The sequence below is a fragment of the Delphinapterus leucas genome, chromosome 11 (genome assembly GCF_059928025.1).
Source record: "Delphinapterus leucas isolate spDelLeu-1000000601 "Yukka" chromosome 11, BTC_Dleu_Yukka2, whole genome shotgun sequence".
In the NCBI taxonomy this organism is placed as follows: domain Eukaryota; kingdom Metazoa; phylum Chordata; class Mammalia; order Artiodactyla; family Monodontidae; genus Delphinapterus; species Delphinapterus leucas.
In genome coordinates, this window is record NC_143139.1 from 97,022,528 (window position 1) to 97,048,471 (window position 25,944).

General features: G+C 45.1%; 1 protein-coding gene across 1 annotated transcript in view; it reads right to left on the minus strand.

Annotated features, from left to right (window-relative positions):
- Window positions 1-25,944, minus strand: part of EFCAB6 (EF-hand calcium binding domain 6) — a 215,550-nt gene that overhangs the window by 111,614 nt on the left and 77,992 nt on the right. The window contains 5 exon segments of the mRNA XM_022596843.2: window positions 12,465-12,633; window positions 14,465-14,638; window positions 21,637-21,797; window positions 21,888-21,947; window positions 24,520-24,687. Coding sequence (XP_022452551.2) covers window positions 12,465-12,633; window positions 14,465-14,638; window positions 21,637-21,797; window positions 21,888-21,947; window positions 24,520-24,687 — 732 coding nt within the window.

Below are 25,944 nucleotides of genomic sequence, written 5' to 3' on the forward strand. Positions count from 1 at the left end.
AAAAAAAGACACACTACATTCAAACAAGCAACAATAAGACTGGTGGCTTATTTAACAGCAGAACTGACAGAAGCCAGGAAACAATGCAGTGATATCTTTAAAATGCTGGGAGAAGATAACTGCCAACGTAAAATGCTACTCCCAGCTAAAATATCTTCACAAAGTAAGAGTGGAATTCTGCTTTCAGGTTCAACATGTAAAGAGCTTTGAAGTAATCACACCCATCCTTACAACAAGAAAAAAGCTGAACAAATGAAAAATCAATGGCTTTTCTTAAAACCATCAGAGAAATTTGAAATCTAGAGGGACAGATGTACACAGAGAATCATGGCCAACATCAGCTTACCTGGAGCAGAAACCACTGTGGCCACAAACTGGAAGGAACACTTGAGTGGTGATTCTGACAAAGTGCTGGAAGCTGAGTGAGGATTAGCTTGAGAATGAGAAACTCCTGGGGGCCCAGTCTCAGAGGTGGGCACACTTTCTTGGATTTTACCACCAGGTTCACAAGGTGAACATTCCAAGAAAGATCCCCTGTGTGTCAGGCAAATTACAGAAAAAGTAGAAGGAAATAAGTAGAAGAAAAGAAATAATTTTCCAAGACTGAACCAGGAAGAAATAGAAAATATAAACAGACCAATCAGGAGCACTGAAATTGAGACTTTGATTAAAAATCTTCCAACAAACAAAAGCCCAGGACCAGATGGCTTCACAGGCGAATTCTATCAAACATTTAGAGAAGAGCTAACACCTATCATTCTCAAACTCTTCCAAAATATAGCAGAGGGAGGAACACTCCCAAACTCATTCTACGAGGCCACCATCACCCTGATAACAAAACCAGACAAAGATGTCACAGAAAAAGAAAACTATAGGCCAATATCACTGATGAACACAGATACAAAAATTCTCAACAAAATACTAGCAAACAGAATCCAACAACACATTAAAAGGATCATACACCATGATCAAGTGGGATTTATCCCAGGGATGCAAGGATTCTTCAATATACGCAAATCAATCAATGTGATACATCATATTAACAAATTGAAGAAGAAAAACCATATGATCATCTCAATAGATGCAGAAAAAGCTTTCGAAAAAATTCAACACGCATTTATGATAAAAACCCTCCAGAAAGTGGGCGTAGAGGAAAACTACCTCAACGTAATAAAGGCCATATACAACAAACCCACAGCAAACATCATTCTCAATGGTGAAAAACTGAAAGCATTCCCTCTAAGATCAGGAACAAGACAAGGTTGTCCACTCTCACCACTATTATTCAACATAGTTTTGGAAGTTTTGGCCACAGCAATCAGAGAAGAAAAAGAAATAAAAGGAATCCAAATTGGAAAAGAAGTAGAACTGTCACTGTTTGCAGATGACATGATACTACACATAGAGAATCCTAAAGATGCTACCAGAAAACTACTAGAGCTAATCAATGAAGTTGGTAAAGTAGCAGGATACAAAATTAATGCACAGAAATCTCTTGCATTCCTATACAATAATGATGAAAAATCTGAAAGAGAAATTAAGGAAACACTCCCATTTACCATTGCAACAAAAAGAATAAAATACCTAGGAATAAACCTACCTAAGGAGACAAAAGACCTGTATGCAGAAAACTATAAGACACTGATGAAAGAAATTAAAGGTGATACAAACAGATGGAGTACCATGTTCTTGGATTGGAAGAATCAACATTGTGAAAATGACTATACTGCCCAAAGCAATCTACAGATTCAATGCAATCCCTATCAAACTACCAATGGCATTTTTCACAGACAAAAATTTCACAATTTGTATGGAAACACAAAATACCCCGAATAGCCAAAGCAATCTTGAGAAAGAAAAACGGAGATTGAGGAATCAGGCTCCTGGACCTCAGACTATACTACAAAGCTACAGTAATCAAGACAGTATGGTACTGGCACAAAAACAGAAATATAGCTCAATGGAACAGGATAGAAAGCCCAGAGATAAACCCATGCACATATGGTCACCTTATTTTGATAAAGGAGGCAAGAATATACAATGGAGAAAAGACAGCCTCTTCAATAAGTGGTGCTGGAACAACTGGGCAGCTACATGTAAAAGAATGAAATTAGAACACTCCCTAGCACCATACACAAAAATAAGCTCAAAGTGGATTAAAGACCTAAATGTAAGGCCAGACACTTTATAAAACCCTTAGAGGAAAACATAGGCAGAACACTCTATCACATATAACACAGCAAGATCCTTTTTGACCCACCTCCTAGAGAAATGGAAATAAAAACAAAAATAAACAAATGGAACCTAATGAAAAAGCTTTTGCACAGCAAAGGAAACCATAAACAAGACGAAAAGAAAATCCTCAGAATGGGAGAAAATATTTGCAAATGAAGCAACTGACAAAGGATTAATCTCCAAAATTTACAAGCAGCTCATGCAGCTCAATAACAAAAAAACAAACGACCCAATCCAAAAATGGGCAGAAGACCTAAACAGACATTTCTCCAAAGAAGATATACAGATTGCCAACAAACACATGAAAGGATGCTCAACATCACTAATCATTAGAGAAATGCAAATCAAAACTACAATGAGGTATCACCTCACACCAGTCAGAAATGCCATCATCAAAAAATCTACAAACAATAAATGCTGGAGAGGGTGTGGAGAAAAGGGAACCCTCTTGCACTGTTGGTTGGAATGTAAATTGATACAGCCACTATGGAGAACAGTTTCGAGGTGCCTTAAAAAACTAAAAATAGAACTACCATATGACCCAGTAATCCCACTACTGGGCATATACCCTAAGAAAGCCATAATTCAAAAAGAGTCATGTACCACAGTGTTCATTGCAGCTCTATTTACAATAGCCAGGACATGGAAGCAACCTAACCGTCCATCGACAGATGAGTGGATAAAGAAGATGTGGCACATATATACAATGGAATATTATTCAGCCATAAAAAGAAATGAAATTCAGTTATTTGCAGTGAGGTGGATGGACCCAGAGTCTGTCATACAGAGTGAAGTAAGTCAGAAAGAGAAAAACAAATACTGTATGCTAATACATATATATGGAATCTAAAAAAAACAAACAAAAAAAATGGTTCTGATGAACCTAGGGGCAGGACAGGAATAAAGACACAGACGTAGAGAATGGACTTGAGGACACGGGGAGGAGGAAGGGAAAGCTGGGACGAAATGAGAGAGTGGCATGGACACATATACACTTCCAAATGTAAAATAGATAGCTAGTGGGAAGCAGCTGCATAGCACAGGGAGATCAGCTCGGTGCTTTGTGACCACCTAGAGGGGTGAGATAGGGAGGGTGGGAGGGAGATGCAAGAGGGAGGAGATATGGGGATATATGTATATGTATAGCTGATTCACTTTGTTATACAGCAGAAACTAACACACCATTGTAAAGCAATTATACTCCAATAAAGATGTTAAAAAAAAAGAAATAATAAAGATAAGAGCAGAAAACAATGAACTAAAACATGGACAAACAATATAAAATAATCAATGAAACCACAGCTTATTTGATAAATAGAGCAATAAAAGTGATCTCTCTAGTTAGACTATTCAAGAAGCAAAGAGAAAAGATTAAAAATCACCAATATCAGGAGTGAAAACGAATACATTATTGAGGATCATATAGACATCTGAAGAAAAATGAGGCATGAGTCCATACTGATATAAAGAAATAATTGAATAAATTCATAAATGGGAGAGAAGAGACAAGTCTCCCTGGCAGAAGAATTCCAAATAATTTATGTAGATATCCTGCCCTTAAAGAGGTGGAGCATAATAATTCCCCACTCCTTAACTGTGGGCTGTACATAGTGACTTTTTTTTCCCAAAGAGTGCAGTATGGAAAAAGAGAAAGAGGGAAAAAAAAATTAAGTTTATAGAGAAGCCTGACAAACACACCTCAGCCAGGTGATCGAGGTCAACATCAACAGTATAAGTCATGTTGACAGCCTCTGCCTGATGTGATGTGATGAGAAGGGCACTTTATCTCTGTGGTCTTCCTCCCCAAAGCATTGCTCCAGTCTAACCATGAGAAAAATATCAGACAAATCCCGATAGAGGTACATTCTACAAAATATCTGACCAGTACTCCTCAAAACTGTCAAGGTCACCAAAAGCAAGGAAAGTCTGAGAAATTGTGACAGCCAGGAGGAGCCTACAGAGACATGATGATGAAATGTAATGTGGGATCCTGAATGGAATCCTGGACAGAAAAACAATGTGACGTTAAAACTAAGGAAATCTGAATAAACTATGGAAACTCAGAGAGTTAGTTGCCAGTACATTTGCGTTAAAAGAAGGACAAAGGGTAAGTCTTCAGGCAGAGTAAAAATTAATCCAGGTGCAAGTACACAAAAATGTAAGACAGAAAGAATGACAACAAGGGTAAATATGTAGATACATATGACATCTTATTTACCATAAAAAAATAGTCTTGTGGGATTTAGCATAGATGTAGAATTTAAATGCATGACAAAAATAATGTAAAAGATAGAAAGGGATAAATGAAATTACGGTATTTTTATATCTAGCATTGCTAGAGAAGCGGTAAACATAATTTATATTTAACTACATGCAGTATGACAAGGATGCATGTTGCAATCTCCAGGGCAGCCTCTAAAGACTGACGGAGGAATGTATTCACCAATAAGCTGATGGAGGGGGAAAACAGAATGGTAGAAATTGTTAAATAATCTAAAAGAAGGCAAGAAATGACAGAAAAAGAAAGGACATGAGACAGCTGGGTAAAAAAGAATTAAGATGATAGATATAAAATCAACTATATCAGTAATTAAATATAAAATGGACTGAATACTCCAAGTAGAAGACTAAGACTGTCACACTTTATTTTTTGAAGTATCAGCTATATCCTGTCCACATGAGACTTGCTTTAAATGTAAGTACCCAGAAAGTCTGAAGTAAAAAGATAGAAATAGATATACTATGCTAACACAAATCAAAAGAAAGTTGAAGTAACTATATTATTATCAGACAAAAATAGACTTGAAGGGAAGAAGCATTACTCTGTATCAGGAAGTCATGTCATATGAAAAGGAGACAATTCACAGGAAGTTTGTGCAATTCTAAGTCTATGTGTACCCGATAATTTAGCTTCAATGTGAATAAGGCAACAATCCACAGAATTAAAAAGAATCTCACTAGACAAATCCACAGTCAGATGATAGACTTCAACACACTTCTCTCAACAGCTAATGGGATGAGCAGGCAAAACTTTGATAAGAATACAGAAGTTCTGAAAAACACAATGAATAAAATCAACCTAATATACATACTTAGAAAACTAAAGGTCCATGATGGAGTACACATTCTTTTCAAGTGCTTCTGGAACATTTACCAAAATTGTTTCTATGTTGGGTCATAATCCAAGCCTCAATATATTTTGAAGGATCAGTTGAAGTCATTTAGACTTCACAATGGAATCAACTTCAAAATCAATAATAAGAGGTAAACTAGAAAATCCCAACTGTTTAGAAATTAAACAGTAAGCCATTGGAAAAAAGAAGAAATCACAAGGAAAATTATAAAATATTTTGAACTGAATGACAATGAAAATATGATAAACTGAAACTTGTATGATGTGGCTAAGCCTGCACCTAAAGGGCAATAGATAGCCATCAATTCATACATTAGAGAACTAAAGGCTGAAAAGCAATGATCTAACATTCTATCTCAAGAAATTAGAAAAAGAAAAGCAAATTAAATCCCAATCAGGTAGAAGGAGGAAAACAATGGAGGTAACAGCAGAAATAAAGAAATATAAAACAAATACACAAGAGAAAAATAACAATAAAAGTAAAGTTGTTACTTTGAAAAGACAAAAATGACAGACCTCAGTTCCTCTTTTGGATAGGATGCAGTAATTCACAGCAAGCAAATATTCCCAATGAAAACAACGAGAAAAGCTTAATCAATTAAAAATAATAAAAAGGCATCAGAAAGCCACGAGAGACATGAGGTTTAAAGAGACCAAAATTCCAAGGTGGGAAGGACCGACCCTTCAGAGGCAAACCGAGGCTATGCAATTGCATTTTCCCTGGGAGCAGTGGATGACTCTGGGAGTGGACTTTGGACTGAGAAATAGGCTTGGGCCCGGCAGAGGGCCACTCCAGCAGAGCTGGTTATGTGAGGGGACAGGCTTAAAGCATGACTGGTTTCCCCTTCCGGACATGTGCTGACCTCTGGAACTGCTCAGGGCTGGAGTCTAAGGACCTAAACTGAAAACTTTCAAATGCAAGATGCAAGTCCCCACGCCGTGGTACTTAGGAGACAAAGGCACGCCTGGGAGGAAGGCCATGAGAACACAAAGGCAAAAACGAAGCCCTAGAGGTATGGTCAACTGACACTGAGGGTCTGCAACTGCCCCTGCCCTTGAGGAACTGGCCAACTTGGGTGCAGCCAGATGCCGAGAGAGTCCAGTTTTAGCCTCTGTCCGAGAGTTGTTGCCGGAAGATGCAGAGATAAATATAGACTTTTGATGGTTGTGTGGAGCTTGGACCAACAAAAATGAAGACATGAGGGACCTCGAACACACGACTGGTCACCCGCTTAAAACATCTGCAAGATTAGGACGCTGTAAGGAACAGCTATGAGACGCTCAAGGGTGTTTGTGGGCCGGTTTACGTCGGGGCCCCTGTCCCTGGGCGAGTAGGACTGCGTGGGATTAGGGACTGATGGTAGAGGGCGGGGAAGGTGCCAGTTCCCCAGACGTGTGAGTTTGACCAGCACCCAGAGGGCAGAAGGTGGTCTGCTGGAAGGAGGAAGGAAAGCTCACCTCCTACGAGGCAAGGTGAGATGCCCTTGCCTTCAAGCAGGTGCAGAAGCAAGGGGCTGAGGCTGCTAAGGACCTGGGATGCTGGGCTGGGCCGTTACAGACTCCTGCTTCCCTTACCCACGTCTCAGGGGCTCTGTTTGTGTTAGCTGATGAGCTCTGCAGCCAGAGGCCTCTGCTGGGATGCCAGAAATAGGACTAAGAATAACTGTGAGCTAAACTATGTTCAGTGTATTTACTGAGTATGAAGAATAACAGTTTCCCATTAGGAACAGCCAATTACAGGGAACTGGAATTGTAAAGCTGCCCTCAAATTCCTGATGAATGGAACAGTTCAGTTAGTCTAATTACACAATTAGGCTAATCTTGACTTATGTGTCCTTGGGTGTTTAGTCATTTTATGTTTCCCATGGGTCACTAGTCCCAAGCAATGAAACTCCCGCTTTATCCATGTTCCCCATGTGGCTTAGTCCTATTCCAAGTATGCAACAGGCACCCTCAAAATGTTTACTGAGGGGAAGGATAGCAGAGACTGTTGTACTTGCCTGCCTAATACATATTCTCTCCTTCTCCCATAGGGACAGAACCTTGCTTTTTCTGTAGTGTGCCCAGCCAAAAAATTATATATATATATTTGTATTTATACTATTTCCCATTCTTCTCTATAGATCAGTATGGCCATATAACACAGTCCTGGTCAATAAAATACAGGTGGAAGCTTACAATACATTATAATAAAATGTAAGTGGGAGGAGCTTCCAAGAAAGCCCATTAAAAAGGAAAGACTTCTATGGCTCAAGCCTTTTGCCCTTCCCTTTTCCCTTTCTTTATGCCTGAAACATGTGTGTGATGGCTGGTGTTCCAGCAGCTATCTTGCATACTTGAAGATAAGACCGGAAGAGTAAAAAGCTAGAAGCAACCTGAGTCTCTGAAGACACTGTAGAGCTGCTGCACTGGCCCAATACCAACAACCTCTGGACTCCTTGTTATAGGAAAAAAAACAGCTACTTTTTCAATTTAAGCCACTGTTTTGGGGGTTTGCTGCTAATTCGTCAAATGAAGGACAGGGAAAGGGGAAGAGAATGTATCTAGAGAAGGAATAGAAAGATTCTAGATTACCTTAAAACTCAAAAACAGTTTTCTTGCCACATTACCAGTTCTTGACTCATTATTTAAATAAATTGACACATTTAAAAATGCGTGATAGTCACAGGCTTTGCAGTGCAGTGGTCAGAGCAGTGAACTGGGAGAGGGGGATTTCCTGGGAGAAAGAATATGTGTTACAGGGTTGTTGTGAATGCTGGTTTAATGTATGATGCAAAGTACACAGGCCAGGTCTAGTACAGTTCCAGAAATTCCTTTCCCCTCCACCAGTGGGAGTTGTACACTTAACCATGAAAAGCACATTGAGTTCATGAAAACCCCAACTGAGTTCATGAAAACCCCACTCCTCTGTCAGGGCTGTCAACTCAGTGTGGTGTCCCTGGTTACCGCACACTAACCAGAAACTCTGAGCTCTCTTACACTCAAGAGAGAAAAAGGGGAAAGATCAATTATTAGTTAACAAATAGAATTTGTATAGCAGACAAAAACTTCCTGACCATGGGGGTGAAAACCAGTAACAGGGTCTCAGCAACGGCAACGCAGGGACTTGTGGACTCACTGACCTGGAAGCCCGTGCCGGGCTCTGGATTCTATTCTTACGGCTCTGCCTCATACAGCCTGTGTAGCCAATCACTTCCTGCCCCCGCCACAGGGAAGGCGATGGCTGGTGAGAATAAATAATTAGCACTTCTCATTTAAAGTGCAAGGTATGCAGGCCAATGGCCAAGCGGTGCCTATGTTCAAACGACGAACAAGTGCATGGACACAGAATTGGGCGAGCGGGTACATGGGACTTACATCTTCACTCCCAATTCCCCGGGCATGAAACTCTGCAGCCACTGCAGTACTAACTGGTGAGATAGAGATTTGGGAGAACAGAAGGGCAAGAACGTTGCCTCTCCACAACCGAAATGGTAGGAAGAAGTGAAGTGGCATTGTTATTGAAAGCAAAGTCCTTCCCACCAAACTCTGAGGCTAGATCCAACCTCAAAGCTGCCATCAATTATACCCAGCTAGTCTGTATTACACCCACCAAGCCGGTGTCACACCCAGCAAGGGTCTGAGGCTGATACAGACCAGCATGGATTCAAATCAAGTGCCTGAATGGCTTACCAGCTGAACAATGCTGAGCCACGATCTTAACTCCTAAGCTTTGGTCTCCTCACCTGTGAAATGAGCATAGTGTGATCTATACCTCACGGGGCTCCTACGAGGATTATAAATGAAGTATGTGAAGCAACTTCCCCAGTGCCTGCACGTTGGTGGGTCAGCGAATGCTGCGTGAGGGCCAGCATCATGAGCGTCACTGTTCCCATGATGGCTGGCGTTACCATGGTTGGCGTTATCATGGTTGGCGTTACCATGGTTGGCGTTATCATGGTTGGCGTTACCATGGTTGGCGTTATCATGGTTGGCGTTATCATGGTTGGCGTTATCATGGTTGGCGTTGCCATCGTGGTTATTATTACTGCTGTTATTACCATTGCGGAACTATTGTCATCATTTATACTTAAAGCTCTCTAAAGGAGGTGGCTTCAAAGGTTTCCTTTTGCCACTGAAGTTGGAAACCTTTAACCTCTGGATGCCCTGCTTTATGTCTAATCTAAATTCTTGTTTCTTTCTACAGTAGAAGTCCATGATTTTTCCAGCTCTGACTTCACCAGTAGTAGAATCACTCTGATCTATAAATAATTTATTTAACAATGAAAACATTTATACAGTGCTTTGAGGTTATCAGCTTATAGAGTTGAAATCTGGGTCCCTAGTAGACTGTTTATAATCACCCCACGGTTATTGATCTTCAAGTTAAATGGTTGGTCACGACAGGATGTTTCCAAAGGTTAAACCCAACAAGTCACTAGAAGGGAAACCAGTAGACTATTTGCCTAACTGTGCTCACAGGGAACTGACTGTTAGTCTCTTGAAATGACAACAAACCTCTTCCCCTGCATATCGGTCCTCTAGTGGCTTCTGTTTCCTTTCCCCACCACTGGCACATCTCGGGAAAGCCAGGAAACAGGGAGGCACCACCATGAAGCAAGGGCAGAACGACCATTCCTGTGGCTGCCCCTCAGGTCGGCTGGAATGCAGAGACACTCAGGGGGCAGAGAAGGGAGCTAGGGTGGGTTTGCCACAGAGAGGTACGGGAACCGGCTTCATGTTCAGGGATTCCAATGGGCTTCTGAAACACCTGCTTCCCTCACTCCTCAGGTTGCCACCTGAGTCCATTCAGGGCCCGCTGGGGATTCTAGTTACTCAAGTTCATCAGGTTCATCCGTTCATTCAGCCAACGCTTGCCGGGCCGTACTATGTGCCAGACACTTGGGATACATCACTGTCCAAAAGAGATACCAATGTCCACCTTTGGAGCATACGTCTTAATGGAGGAGGACAAGCAAACAAGCAAAATAAAGAAATGAACTAAAGAACTGTAGGTACAATGTGGGTGGCAGTTGGTGACAGCGCCGTGAAAAGAGAAATAGGGTAAAGGAGATCACGGGGGTGGAGGTCAGGCCGTGCTCACCACGGGGACGTCCGGCTCGGACCAAGGCTGGCAGGCGGTGAGGGGAGAGCAGGAGGCCGGTGTGGCTGCAGCGTATGGACAAGGGGGGCAGTGAGAGTTGGGGTCAGAGAGGTGATGGGTGGCTGGGTCGTGGGCCTTCTAGGACTCTGGTTTTTATACGAGTGATGGGGGGGGGCCATTGGAGGGTCCCGAGCAGGCGTGGCCCGCTCTCACTGACTTGTTGGAGGGTCCTCCGGGCGGCTGAGCTGCGAGTAAGCTGTAGCTAGCAGGGCAGGAGCAGGGGAGGGCGGGGGGGCGGGGGCCGCTGTAACAGCCCGGGAGAGGGCGGCTGGCTGGGAGCGGGGCTGGCGAGCAGGTGCTGTATCCTGGGGCGAGTTCAAGCGGCCGACAGGCGCGGGTGACGCGCTGGACGTGGATGGGAGAGAAAGAGGACAGTCAGGGAGGACTCCGAGACTCCAGGCCTGAACCACTGGCGAAGAGGCTGCCCCAGGCTGAGAACGGAGCGGCTGCTGGCCGAACTTTCGGGAGAGTGCTCTGGGGCAGGACCTAGCCACGTGAACGAGGGAGCCCCTGGCTCAGCGACAGCCTACGAAGCCTAAGGTGGAAACTGCTCGGCTCAGCTGACGGACCTAAAGGTGCTCTCAGGTGAACAGGTGAGAAGCTGGCCTCAGAGTCCCGGGTGTCAGTCCCAGCTTTGCCACCACCTACAGCCCTTCTCGAAGGCAGCCGCTTTCCCCCTCTGGAAAGTCAGAGGCAGACGGGTTGATGCCTGATTTCCTGTGAACCTGTGAACTGACTCTGTGAATCAAGACCGCTGAGCACCGTGGTCATTCGAGACTGTTGTGCGTCGGGGCCAGGACCGCTGCCAGGTGGCTCGGGGCTTGAGTCTAGGACCAGGCGCCCTGGGAGAGTTCCATGATTCCCGCCCATTTAGCACCCTAGCCCCACTGAAGTTGCCCCCATCGGAGTTAGCAGTGACTAATTATCAGCCCTGGTCCCCCAAACCGAAATCTAGGAACCATCCTTGAGTCTTTCCTCTCCCTTACCCATTACCCCCATTTCTCCTCACCATGCCCCGTACGCTCGCAAACATCAGATCCTCCACTTGGTGTATTTTGTGTGGGGAAGGGGAGGTCTGGACTGTTTCGACAGCCATCTAATCCCATCCCTGTGCCTCCAGCCGGCTCCCTCATCCATCCATCCTCCACGCGGCCGCCGTCAGGAGGCTTGGAAATAAGATACGGAAAGTGCCTAATACAGCACCTGGCATGGGGGCAGGCGCTAGATAAATTGTAGCTACTAATACAATTGTTCTCTTCTTGGAAATATATTTCACTGCCTTCTTCTAAATTTGTCCACGTGGACACTGCTACCTATCAGCTGCAATGCTTCCCTTAAAAATAGCTGAAGATGGTTAGCTAGAGGGATCATAATAGGAATTTTAAGCAATCATTTAAATTAGTTCCTGAGAAGTCTATGCAGAACCCTTCAAACGGAGTCCTTTCTGGCAGAACCTCGCCAGTTCCCACAAGCGCATGCAAATCAGCACTCTGAGCCTCGCATTTTCCCTGCCAGGTTTCTTCCCCACTTACCGGAGGAACAAACCACAGCTCTGTTATCACAGCATGGCGGGGACCCCTTGCTGGCAGGCATGGGGGCCCGAGCAGCTTAGCTCCCGCCTGCACGCCGCCCCACCACACGCAGGGAGACAGGTACTCAGTGGATGGCCAAAGAATGCGACAATGAACGCTGTGCTTGGAAAGTTTAACTATCAAAAGCCGGCCACATCCATATGAAAAGCATGCTCTGAGAAACTTGCCAAAGACATTTTTGGCCAGAAGAATCCTTTTCAATTGTTGAAAGATGCCTAGAAATGAATCTGCTTTGCCCTGGAATAAACCCTTAATGAAAACACTTAATGTCTATCCTTTAAAGCATGTTCGTATAAGAAAACGGGTGAACTTCTTCAGGAAAGGAGGAAACACAGAAACACAAAGAAACCCATTCTCCTACCTTCTTGAAGTCATGCACATTCATCTTGCCATTAGGCTCCTTGCTGAAGTCCGGAAATCGTTTTCTGAATGCTGGGTCCTGCTGCCGTATACAGTTTTTGAGTTTTTCAATAACCACATCCTTGGTCATATTCTTGGTCACAGCACTTTTACTCTCAGTGGGCTTGGCTCTAAAATCACAAGCAGGCACACAGATGCAGCAGAGCACTTCCTATAGACCTCACCCATGTACGGTTCAACCCAGGACAACAAGGGGGTTTACCATCCCCTTTTCACAAAAGAGGAAAGAGATGCTGAGGTCGATGGAGTGACCTGGGGACTTCTTACACACCCATGGCTTGCAGGTTCAGAGACAGGCCAGCAGCACTGCGTCAGGTAAAGCTCTCCCTGAGATGCCAGCACGTGGCAGCAGGCCAGGGTGGGGAGCTTCAGAGAAGGGGCTGCTGTCATCCTTGTGCTAAGATTTTCAGCTGTGCTTTGAGCTGGCTGAATGTGGTGTGTGACTGGGAAGACATGGCCGAAAAAAGATATTTTTGTGAACTGGGAAAATGAAAAGTCAGAGCCTATTATAGGCCTTAAATTAAATAGGCTGTTTTGTGGTAACTAGATCAAAGAGGTCATCAAACAGCTGTGGGAAGGAAGGGACGTCCAGAATTAAACCAAGTTGATTCACAAAATCAACTTAATTTATAAAAGACAGATCTTACGTGATGTGCTCTGGGTCTGAGCGTGAGAATGTACGTGTCATTGAAGGATAATTATTCTTCAGCTCTCCAGAAGTCTCCTGGACCCCGTTTTGACAACCATGAGATAGTCCTGGAGAACAGAGTTCTACTCCTTTCCTGCTGCTTCTGTCGGCTTTAGGAGCTCTCCAGGAATGCCCACATTTTATGAAATGCTTAATTGCTATTACTTCTTTCACTGGTTTTTAGGAGGCAGACATATCTCATCACAGAATATTTAACCTTTCTCTTAAAATACCATCTTTCTGCCCATTCATAAAGCAGCTACTACTGAAGTGCCCAGATATTCAAATTTCATTAGCATAGCATTAAAATATTCCCATTGCTCTACACTTAAGAATTTTTGAAAGGGGATATGACAACGTGAAGCCGGCTGAATAGTCCTACATTTTACCTCTCTTTATGGATTTTTTATAAGCTATGAACAAGCAAGTTAAAATAATATCTTTTCATTAGATGAAACCTATATTTTTCAAAATGAAGAGCTCAAATATTCATCAGTCTGACTTTTAATAGATTTACTAAGTATGTTTTATTGTTACAATTCAATTTGGCAATCATTTAAATAATTCTATCATTCATGTTAGAAAATGTTAACCAGTTTAACGAGTATATTTTGCAATAAATATTAAACAGTGGTAAGGAATCTAAGTTTCTGGAGAAGAATAAGTGTGAACGCAGGTACCTAATAGTTGAGAGGCAGGCGGGTTCTCTGGGAGTTGAAAGTCCTGGGTCCTTCCCGCAGGATGAGCACCATGCTTGTGAATAACCCGAGGTAAGTCCCCAAATCTCTTAGGTCTCAGTGCTTTCAATTCTAGAATTAATAGGTCAATGCAGTAATTCCTAAGATCTCTGCTGCTTGCTCTAAAATTCCCTGACCTTAATCACTGTTTTTACAGTTTGCCATCTTTCTTATTTAAGTCATAAAATATTTAAATATTCAGTCAACAAATACTTATTAACTATCTACACTGCAATAGTCACAGTGGGGTTTTTTTTGTTTGTTTTGTTTTGTTTTTTTGCGGTACGCGGGCCTCTCACTGCTGTGGCCTCTCCCGTTGCGGAGAACAGGTTCCGGACGCGCAGGCTCAGCGGCCATGGCTCACGGGCCCAGCCGCTTCGCGGCACGTGGGATCTTCCCGGACCGGGGCATGAACCCGTGTCCCCTGCATCGGCAGGCGGACTCTCAGCCACTGCGCCACCCTGGAAGCCCAGGCACAGTGGTTTTAATGAACGCTTTCATTTTGCTTTATTTTACGTCTCAGAAAGATCTGGCTGCTGCCGCTCCCCTGTTTGAAGATGTTCATTTAACAGCTGATCCTTTGGAATAGGAACTGGAGAGACAGTGGGTGGGCCATTAATTCCTAGGCATGCCAAAAGTTTCTTGTAAATGATTCTTCCTGAAGCAATATCCTGAAACTTACTGCAGAGTCTGAATTTCAAAACTAATTAGAACACACCCATTAGAATGGCTAAAAGAAGACTGACCCTACCAAGTGCCAGAAAGGTTGTGGGTCACTATGACCCTCCTCCACTGCTGGTGGGATGCAAAATGCTGCAGCCACTTTGGAAGACACTTTGGCTACTGAATATCCACTCACCAGAGGAACCAGCTGTTCCAGCCCTAGGCGCTTAGCCGAAAGAATAAAAATGTATGTCTACACAAAGACGTGTAATACGTGTGGCTTTATTTGTAATAGCAAAAACTGGGAAAAAACCAAATGTCCATCAATAGGTGAATGGATCCACAAAGTGGGGTAAGGCCATGAAACAGAATTCTACTCAGCAACGACCAAGAACCATACAACAACGTGAGTGAACCACAAAATCATTATGCTTGGTGAATAAGGCCTAACAAAAAAAGAGAACATCTTGTAGCCTTCCATTTATAGACGATCCTAGAAGATGCAAAGTCATCTGTAGTGACATGGTGCTAGGTGGGTGGAAGAGATGAATTGCAAAAGGGCACAAGAAAGCTTCAGGGGGAATGAAAAAGTTTGGTATCTGGATTGACAGCGTGTGATGGGTTCACAGAGATATATACACATGATGGATTTCCTCAAATTGTATTATTTAAATATGAGTAGTTTATTGTCTGTAAGAATACTGCAATAAAGATATAATAAGTGTAAAATAAAGAAAAAATTTCGTGAGAAATTTGGCATGGAATTATGGAAGTACTTTATTGGAATTTGGGGATATGCAAATATTTGAGAAAAACATAGGAAACCACTAATATGGCAGGATCATTTTCCAACATTTTGTTTGTTAATATTTTTCTAATCATAAAGGTTGTACGTGCTTATTGTTGCAAACTTGGTAAAGGCTGAGACCCAGGAAAAAATTCCACAGATCCGTTAAAATGCACAAGGCTTAGAGCACAGTAGGTGTGGGTGTGAGCCCTGGATTCTGCCTCCCGGGGTCTGGATATCGGCTCCATGACTGAAGGCGGGCTTCACGGGGTCTGGTCCGCGGACACTTCCCCGGCACAGTGAGGCCACGACTCTTTTCACATGAATACACGCTGTCATTTGTCTCTTCCACCCTGAGTCTCTGGTGCGTGTACAGCGGACTTTCCAGAGGCTGCAAGGCATGTGACCATTCCTTGCTCCGACCGCTGGTGGAGTGTGTGCTCGTGTGGGCTGCGCTCACTAACATGGTCTAAAGCTGCAGAAGCGTGTAGGGTTTCCATGAGGAGCTGGAGTGAGCTTTAGGAGCTCAGCTCAGCTCAGTTTCTTTCTTTCTTTTTTTTTTTTTTTACATCTTTATTGGAGTCTAATTGCTTTACAATGGTGTGTTAGTTTCTGCTGTATAACAAAGTGAATCAGTTATACATAGACATATGTTCCCATATCTCCTCCCTCTTGCATCTCCTTCCCTCCCACCCTCCCTATCCCACCCCTCTAGGTGGTCACAAAGCACCGAGCTGATCTCCCTGTGCTGTGTGGCTGCCTCCCACTAGCTATCTATCTTACGCTTGGTAGTGTGTATGTGTCCATGCCACTCTCTCGCCTTGTCCCGGCTTACCCTTCCCCCTCCCCGTGTCCTCAAGTCCGTGCTCTAGGAGGCCTGCGTCTTTATCAGATCAGCTTCTTTACAGCACTTTACTAGCTCCTTACGAGCTCGCGTTGTTTATCCCTGCTCTAATTTCTGTAACCTCTTTATTATCCAATAAATCCTTATCTTGAAATCCCGAAGTTCTTCCTGAGCCTACAGGGAAACACAAGTAGTAAGAGCACTCTCATTTTCTGCAATGACAGGTTAAATGCCTCAGTTTTAGCTTCTCACACAGTAAGTACTGGCAGACACACTTCATACAACAGAAACCCTTTGAGGTCCTCGATAACTTTTAAGAGCATCAAAGGGTCGAGAAGCTCTGACCAGGGGCACGTGACCCTTTCTATGCTTCAGCTTCCTTGTCTATAAAATGCACATAATGAAAGTCCCCACCTCAGAGGATTACTGTAAAAATTCCATAAGAGGATCGGCGTAAAGCTGTTAGCACTGGGCTGGCCTGCTGCATGTATCTGTGCTCAATGAACCACAGCGGGAATGCCAGGATCACAATATCACGATGACATGCATGTAGCCAGCGGTTAGAGCATGAGCTCCAAACTACGCTTTGCTCAGTAAGTACTAGCAATTGTTATAATTGCTTCAGTAATACTCTGTGATGAGCACTGTGTTAAGTATTATAGCCACAACTGTGAGAAAACCAAAGCAATGCCCGCCTCATGGAGCTGCAAGAGGCTGGGAAAACGCTCATTCTGAACCGAGGGAACAGATCACTGAAAAGCCCAGAGGCAACAGAGAGCTTGGTGTTCTCAAGAAATAGGAAGCCAGTCAGCCCAGCTGAGCTGGGACCTGCAGGAACAGCCGCAGCATACAAGAGCTTCCCATGGGCTTGATACTGGCTGAGAGGCTTCATGCCTATTACCTCATTTGATCCTGACCACAACTCTCTAAGTAACATTTGCAGGAGGGAAGAGGCTCAGAACTTGCCCAAGTTCACAGCTAGCTCCGGGCCGAGTTGGGATTTGGACCCAGGCAGTTTGGCTGCAAAGCCCGAGCTCTGGAGAGGCTTTTTCCTTTTTTTTAATTAATTAATTACTTTTATTTATTTACTTTTGGCTGCGTTGGGTCTTCGTTGCTGCATGCGAGCTTTCTCTAGTTGCGGCGAGTGGGGGCTACTCTTTGTTGCGGTGCGTGCGCTTCTCATTGCGGTGGCTTCTCTTGTTGCAGAGCACGGGCTCTAGGCGTGCGGGCTTCAGTAGTTGTGGCACTCAGGCTCAGTAGTTGTGGCACGTGGGCTCAGCAGTTGTGGCACACGGCTTTAGCTGCTCCACGGCATGTGGGATCTTCCCGGACCAGGTCTCGAACCCGTGTCCCCTGCATTGGCAGGCGGATTCTTAACCACTGAGCCACCAGGGAAGCCTCTCTGGAGAGGTTTGAGGATCCTGGTGGGCTGGGAAGCCACGCTCTGTTAAAGCATCTGGTATCTCCCTAATGGCAAGAGGACACCCAAATGCTTCAAGCAGGGTTTTAACGTGATCGTCTTTGTAGTTTAGACAAAGACTGGCTACGTAATGGAGAAGAGAATCCGGGGGCTTCCATCTCAAATATCCAATTGCCCGCACAAGCAATCCACTTCAGTTCACTCACTCATTCATTCATTCATTCATTCCGTCGCTTGGCACTTAAGATGCCCTGTCCATGAGCCGGGTACGGTTCCACTGCTAGGTGCCGGGACTTTGGGAGTGAAGAGACAAAGTCCCTGTGCTTTACATCCTTGGTGGGTGGCACAGGTAATAAACATCAACAAATGACAAGAGCCATGAAAAATGGAGCCGGGTGACAGGTAGAGAGTACCTGGGAGGTGGGGTGGAGGGGAGGTGGAGAAGGAGGTGAATAGAGTGACCTGTCACTCTGGGTGGTGGGGTGTCACCAATCTCCTCTCCAGGTTAACATGTCCAAAATGGAACTTCTGATTGCCAGCCCTGAAACTCTCCCAGCTCAGGTGACAATCCTGAGTACCCAGATGCTCAAGCCGGAAGCCGGGGCTCATCCTCGCTTCCTTCCCTCCCCACCCCAACGCACGCCCCTGGCCGTCCAAACACACCCTGAACCTCCACGTGAGCTCACGGTGTGTATTCGTAGGAGAACTGCAGAGATAAAGGGTAGCTCCATCGGCGGGGGCGGGGGGCTGGCGGTTCTTATTACATCAAGCTGATTTCCAAAGGGGCTTTATCATTTACACACCCACAAGACACACATGAGAGGACCAGTTTCTCTACCTCCCTGCTCTATCTTTTAACGTGTTTGCAAATTTACGATTCTTTTCCTTCAAGTGATATCTAACATAGTTCGTATTTCCTTCTACTTATTAACCTATATTTTAAAGCGATAGCAAGTCTCAGGCTCAGAGTCCTTGGCAGACAGAGGCATCTCATGAGGATTTAATCATACTGTTTTCATGAAATGCAGTCTTAGTGTAGCCTCTTTATAGCACGTGAGGATGTTTTTACACGTATGGTGGTAAGAAAAGCCTTTAAAACATTAATATACCTCAGAAAAAGAAGAGTTCATATAAAGAAAATAAAATGTACTCAGGTAGACCATGAGTGCCCAAAGTTTGGGCGACATCTTCCTTTTTATGGACAAGTAAACAGAGACCCCCCCAAGAGGTTCCCCTCTCTTGCCCCTTGGAAGTTGCAGTTTCCCAGGGTTCCTATTCCTTCTCCAACCTCCCCCTCAGCTGATGATCTCACCTCCCCCTGCACCGAGGAAACAGAAGTCCGGAGGGTGGGACTCCTAGGTTAGCGCCCACGCCCACCCCTCTTCCTGGCCTGGCTCCATCTATCAACACTTTTTCTCTCCAGTCTCTGGCTTTCCACTAACTTCTCCTCCCAGCCCACAGACAAGCACAAAGCCTGTCTGTGAAGCAGGTGAACCCTTTCTCAGCACTGCATCCTCCACTCCACAAGCACCCCTGGCACCTGCTGGGGGGTCCATCCGCCCCTCCCAGCCCCGGCCCCTGCTCAGCCCACCTGCTTCCCGTGCGACGTCGGACCTGGCTGGCCTCCTCCTGCCCCCTTAGCCCCAGGCACCGCCCTTCCTGTCCCCTTGCCCCAACCTTCTCGGCCTCCTTTGCTGCTGGACCAGCCAGGGCCCTGGTTGTCTGGTGGTGCTCTGCCAGGTCCCACCTGCAGCCCTCTCACCTCAGTCGGTCACCCATCCACCCCAGACAAATGCTTGCTGAACGAATGAACGAACTGTCGGTGTGAGGACACTGGAGTCTCATCACGGCCCAGACTCCTCTCTGAGCCCCACGGCCTCCCGGAGTCTTTTCCCCATGTTTTCACCCCGACTGGCTGACTCCTTCTGTGTTCTCTCACTGGCCAGCAGCCCCTGGCATCACTGCAGACTCCTTTCCCTCCTCTGCCATCAGCCTCCCGGTCCAGAGTCACCAGGTCTGTCCTTCTACTGCCCAGACTTATCCCAAGTCGCCCCCTGCAGTCCTCTGCCGCCCCCTCCTTTCAAGCCCCTTCTTTCCCTCTCTCCCCATTATGTCTGCTCTCCTCACTGGAGCCAGAGCAATCTTTATCCATCAGGGTTTTCAAAGCCCTCTGGGTGGCTCTCAGACCCTGTGGAGAACCCTGCCCACCGGGTGAATCCAGTTCTATAGTGTAGAGCCACAGTCCCTCCCGCCCGCCCTTTGGTACCGTGCCCCTGCCGTCCTCCCCACCACACTCCTGCCCCAGGTGTCCACGTGAATGTGCCGTGGGCCCCTAGCCCTCTGGGCTTCCTCCTGCTAGCCTACAGCCTGAAATGCTCTCCCCTTTCTTCTCCAGATTCAAGCATCACATCCCTGGGGAGCTTCTCACCTTCCATGCCATGCCCCCCCGCCCCATCCTCCCGGCTCTAAGTGTCCTTCAAGAATTGCACACGGTCCTCTGGGCCCACATGCCATGCGGGGTGCGTCTGCATCGGTTTCCCTCACATTAGACCACTCTGTAAATGAAGGGGTTTCTGTAAACCTATTAACAGGACGGCCAGGATGCAGGAGGCTCGCGCAATACTCCTAAGTGAAAGACCAAGTGGAGGAAGAAGTGAACCGCCCTGCCAGTCCTGGGCTCCACTTCCCTCTCCCTCTCTCCCTCTCCCCGGACCACGCGCAGCAAAGCCACGAGCCAGCGAGCGACTGAAGCCCCTGCAGACACGGACAACAAGGTGGCCTCCCCGCCTTGCCCCACTGCCCAGCCCAGGCCCTCGCCCCTCCCTGAGCTCCTCCACAAGTCCCTCCGGACTTGCTGTCACCTGCTTCTCCCCTGTGCCGTGTTTCTTCCACCCACTAGCGAACTGATCTTTCTGCAAACGTTCCGTAAACTGGATGAATGCAAACACCCGGCCTGGCACGCCAAGCTCTCTGCAAGGCCCTCTTGCTGGGGAAAGCCTAGGCCTCCCCCTTCTCTTCTTACAAACCACAGGAGAAACGGGCTATGAGACATGAGTGTTCACAGAAGGGAGATTCAAGAGGCCAACAATTACCAATAAGATCAGCTATGTTTCACGTCACTTTAAGTCAATGTAATGTAAAGAAAAACAATAAAGATTTTTAACATACCAGTCGGAAGGAATGAGAGAATCGCTGTGATTCCACTGGATTTCCACCCACAGTGATCTCCCAGATCACTGCCCACACGCTGGGAAACACTGGCCCCCGTCCCTGAGGCCGTGCAGCTCTGAGTCCTGGGACAGCAGCAAGTGGGTGGCAGGTGGCGTGTCGGAGGCGTCATCCCCTGCAGAGTGCCGGCTCGGCCTGCAGGTTGTCAAGGTCATCTGCAGAGAGGGAATGCCCCAAGGGGTGTGGAGGGTGAAAGGGACACCAGGCAGGGGACCCCTGGGACCTTCAGGACACCGTTCTCTTCTTTCTCTAATATCCCTGTCACCCCCTCCCCGCTCCCCAGCTTCGGCTCATCCATCACAAATTAAGTTTTAAACTAGAACGAAAGAAAAGTATAATTCAAGTTACCATTTATGGGCTGGCTGATCATAGCCAGACACCCTGGGAGGTTAAATGGCGTAACAATTAAGAGCATAGGAGTCATGCAGACCAGAGGTAGAACCCAGGCTCCACTGACTAGCTGTGTGACGCCAAGGAGGTGCTTAACGTCTCCAGGCCTCCATTTCCTTATCCACGAAAGGAACTGTCATAGCTGCCCTACACGCTTGTGGTGAGGACTACATGACAGCATATATGCCAGACTTTCAACCAACGCCTGATGCTCAGTACAGACTCAATACATAGGAGCTATTATCAGCACTACCTACTAACATGGCAAAAAAAAATATGTAGAAAAAGGTTTAAAACTGTAAAACAGACTTTATGGAAAACACGGCATGAATTAATTTTGTTACTAGAAAACTTACTTTACTAAATGTTCGGTTGTTAAAAACGGGCAGAAAACGTGCATGATTTTCTTCAAGTTATTTCGCTCAATGAGCCCTGTGTCTCCAAGGTCATGTGACCGCAGCATATTATAGAAAACTTGTAGATTCCTGGAAATGGAGTCATGAACAATTTCTTCCACCTAACAGAAAAAACGAACATATTTACCAAGCTGCACGTTTGTAACCTGGGGTGGTAGCACCTTGGGGCCACATAGAAAAGCGTTACTTACTGAATCCCAAGCCAGGAAGAGAGGTGCCTTGGTGTCTTTACAGGAGGATGTTTTGCTTAGCTAATTGGGAAAGAGAAAATATATAAATACAAATCACTCATAAAGGCAGTAGGAGCTTTGGAGGCAGGTGGACTTGGATTGTGAGTTTTGTCCCTGATTATTAGCCAATAGCTTTAGACCTTGAGAAGTGAGTTTGCTCCCCACCCCCAATCCCCATCTGGAAATGGGATAGTAACATTTAACTTGTGCTTATTTTTAAGAAGTACAGGAAACATGAAAAAATCCATCACCTAGAAATCAAATAAATGCAAAGTGAAAGAATAATGAGACGACATTTTTGCCTATCAGAATGGCAGAAATAAAAAGGAAGCAAACTGCTAGTGTTGAAAATGGGTAACATCAGACAATTTGATAATCTACAGCCTCTAGAGTAACAGTGACTGTCTCTGGGGAGCGGCTGGGGACAGAGGTAGAGGGAAAACTCACTTCCACTGTATTCCCTTCTGCATCTTTTGCATTTTGTACTTCATACATATATTCAACTTTTAAAATAATTAAAATATTATATAAAATTTTATTCCATTTCTGGAAATTTATACTAAAGAAATTATCACAGGATGATTAAAAAAAGGAGGCAATACAATATTCCTTGCAGCAAAATTTATAAAAGGAAGAAAAATGAACACCCAGATTATAAGAGCAGGGAATACGCTGCCTCTTTTAATATTACATAGCAGAATTTTTACTGACACTAAGGGTTAACAATACGTTAATCAACGACAAACTAAAAAGTCACTAATTATGTGGTCTCATTTTAAAATAAAAACTATATATGAAAGTATACATATATCCAGTTCATCAAATTATATACATTACATACGTGCAGTTTTTATATATCAATTATACCTCAATAAAGCTGCAAAAAATGATATGCCTGTGTAGGTATAAAGGTTTGGAAGGATATGCAACAAAGTATAAGAGTGAGTAACAAGGTAACACAATTCCTCAATGTTAGAATTAGCAGTGATCTTAAGTTTCTTCTATTTGCATATCTCTGCCTTCTACCGTTTCTAATTCACTTGTTTATATTAACATGTGAATTTATTTACATGCACTCAACAAACTGCGCTGCTGGCACTGGGCCATGCCTGTGGGTACAATGGGCAGTACAACCAGAAAGGCCTCCGCCTTCCTGGAGGCACGACGACGACATCGTGACAGAAGCGTGACCCTGTGACTGTCACAGGTGTGTGAGGTCGATGCCTGCAAGACAGCCTTCATCAGAGGGGGCAGGGAGGGTCCCTGGAGAATGGGCCCTGGACCAGGGCGCGGGAAGGGGATCCTGGCAGGAGCTGCACTGCCGAGGATGGCGGCGGGAACCTGGGGAGCCCGAGGACCCGAGCGGTGCGGCCTTGAGGAGACCCCGTGAGAGGCGGCAGGGCTGGACCACGTGGCACCCCATCAGCTACGTGGGGAAGTTCTGCTTTATCCTGCGGGTCCCAACGCCATCAGAGGGTTTGCAGCCTGGAGGCTGACAGCATCTGACTTAAGAGTAGGCAGAGACCACGCTGCTGGCCACATGGAGAGCAGACTGCTCACATGTCTGTATTTCTGTTTTTAAAGAAAACAAGGTGGCTATGTGCAGGGCTGCTGTGACAGTCAGAGGTGATGATTTACAAAAGCTAACACAGGGTCTGTCCCACAGCAGAATTCTGGAAAAGTTGCAGCTCTTCATTTCTGCGTGTAAAAGGGCGCTGGGACTCACTTTTGAATCAGAGTTCAAGAAGGATCAAGTGACATGGTTTAGGATGTGCACAAGGTGGGCATTCAGGAAGCCATAATTTTTTTTTTTTTTTTTTTTGCGGTACACGGGCCTCTCACTGTTGCGGCCTCTCTTGTTGCGGAGCACAGGCTCCGGACGCGCAGGCTCAGCGGCCACGGCCCACGGGCCCAGCCGCTCCGCGGCATGTGGGATCTTCCCGGACCAGGGCACAAACCCACGTCCCCTGCATCGGCAGGCGGACTCTCAACCACTGCGCCAGCAGGGAAGCCCAGGAAGCCATAATATTGAAACCAAAAGCTAATCTGTACCTGGTAAAGAAAGTCTTTAACAAACATTTCAACGAGACTCTGTTAGTGCTTACTGCACACATTATCTGAAACTAATCTGACTTTTTAAAGTTCTTAAAATGTTAAAATGATAATAGCTATTAAAGTTATAGAAGTATTTTTAATAATAAAACCATCAACTTTTCAGCCAAAAGAAATAAATACTAAAAGTAAGTGTTTGTCACTAGAGGCAATAAGCAGTTTGTTTTTGTTTCTACTGCAAGACATGATTGCAAGAGCAGTGCCGTTGCAATGCTGGGAAAAGGAGTCACATCCAGCATATAAAGTGCTGTCACTCAAGGAAAAGTTTTCAGAAATGTCGAAGAGCATCCTTCAATGAGATTTAAAAACTCAAAGTTAAGCAACTTTTAAACACAACTCTTACTTAAAAATTAACGCAGCTGAAAAATGTGCTCATCCATTTATTTAAACCATATTTCACCTGCATCTCTTATTTCACTAAGAACACTTAAGTTGCCTGCCATAAACAGAAAAGCAAACCTGAAGTCGTTGTAAAACTCACCTTAGGGTTCTCTTCAAGCAGTTCAATAAACGTGCTGACGTCGACCCATCCGGTGCACCCAGGGTCAAGCGTGTGCACTAGTTCTTTGAATTCTGAATCACTTATTTTTACAACCATGCAATTTAGAATATGTCGCAATTCTTCCCCTGTTATATGCCCGTCAGGTTTCTGAGCATGAGAATATATAAGGGAATTTTTTAAAAAGAAAAAAAAGGAAGCAAGAGCATTACGTGTATTTAGCAGCACTTAATAAAGCATGAGTTTGGGCCAGACAGAATTACGATTTGAAACACGAATACCTCAACTGATGGTCATTACTGTATAACCCATGTGCCAAGAGTGGTGGGGGGAAGGGAATCTGGAACTTTGCAAGTGCAGTTCCTACAGGGTTCTCTGTCAGGACACGACAGGAGACAGTCTCAAGAGAGGAAGGAGGCTGACCCTTTTCCCAGGACAGGCTGAATGCTGGCACATTCACAGGGCACCCCAACCCACCTGAGGGCCCCACGGCTCAGCCTCATGGGGCACAGAACTTCCTGGAAATTCAATTACAACTAGCCGATTCACTAAGAATATTAACCATGCTCGTTTTCACTACCACCAACCTCATCACTTACATAAATGTACAACTACTTAGTGAGAAAAAATTTCAGCCATGCTGCATAAAGAAAACATTATGAGCAAAATACCGCGAGGCAAATTTCTTCCCCCAGAATAAAAAATTACCAATAAGTAAATTGAATATCAAAACTGAGAGAAACTGGGCTTCCCTGGTGGCGCAGTGGTTGAGAATCTGCCTGCCAATGCAGGGGACACAGGTTCGAGCCCTGGTCTGGGAAGATCCCACATGCCACGGAGCAACTGGGCCCGTGAGCCACAACTACTGAGCCTGTGCATCTGGAGCCTGTGCTCCGCAACAAGAGAGGCCGCGATAGTGAGAGGCCCGCGCACCGCGATGAAGACTGGTCCCCGCTCACCGCAACTAGAGAAAGCCCTCGCACAGAAGAGGACCCAACACAGCCCAAAATTAATTAATTAATTAATTAATTAAAAAAAAAAAAAAACTGAGAGAAACTGTTTACTGGAAAAGCAGGGGAAATAAAGAAACCTACCTCTTCATAGGGAGATATTGTGAATACCAGTGTGACCAAAGACTTGTTAAGTAATAAAGCCATGTATAAATGTCAACTATGGCTTTGGGGTCCAAAATCTGAAAGGGATATAAGGTCCTCTTGGAGAAAATTAAGTAATTTAGAGGACATGTGCAGGGCACTTTTTGGTTTGGGAGTGACAATTGTTTAATGTCCAAATGGGAATCATTGACAACTAATATTTATAATTTTCAGTAAATTTATCCACGATCACCACTATCTAATTCCAGAATATTTTCATCATCCCGAAGAAACCTTGTGCCCATTTGTACTC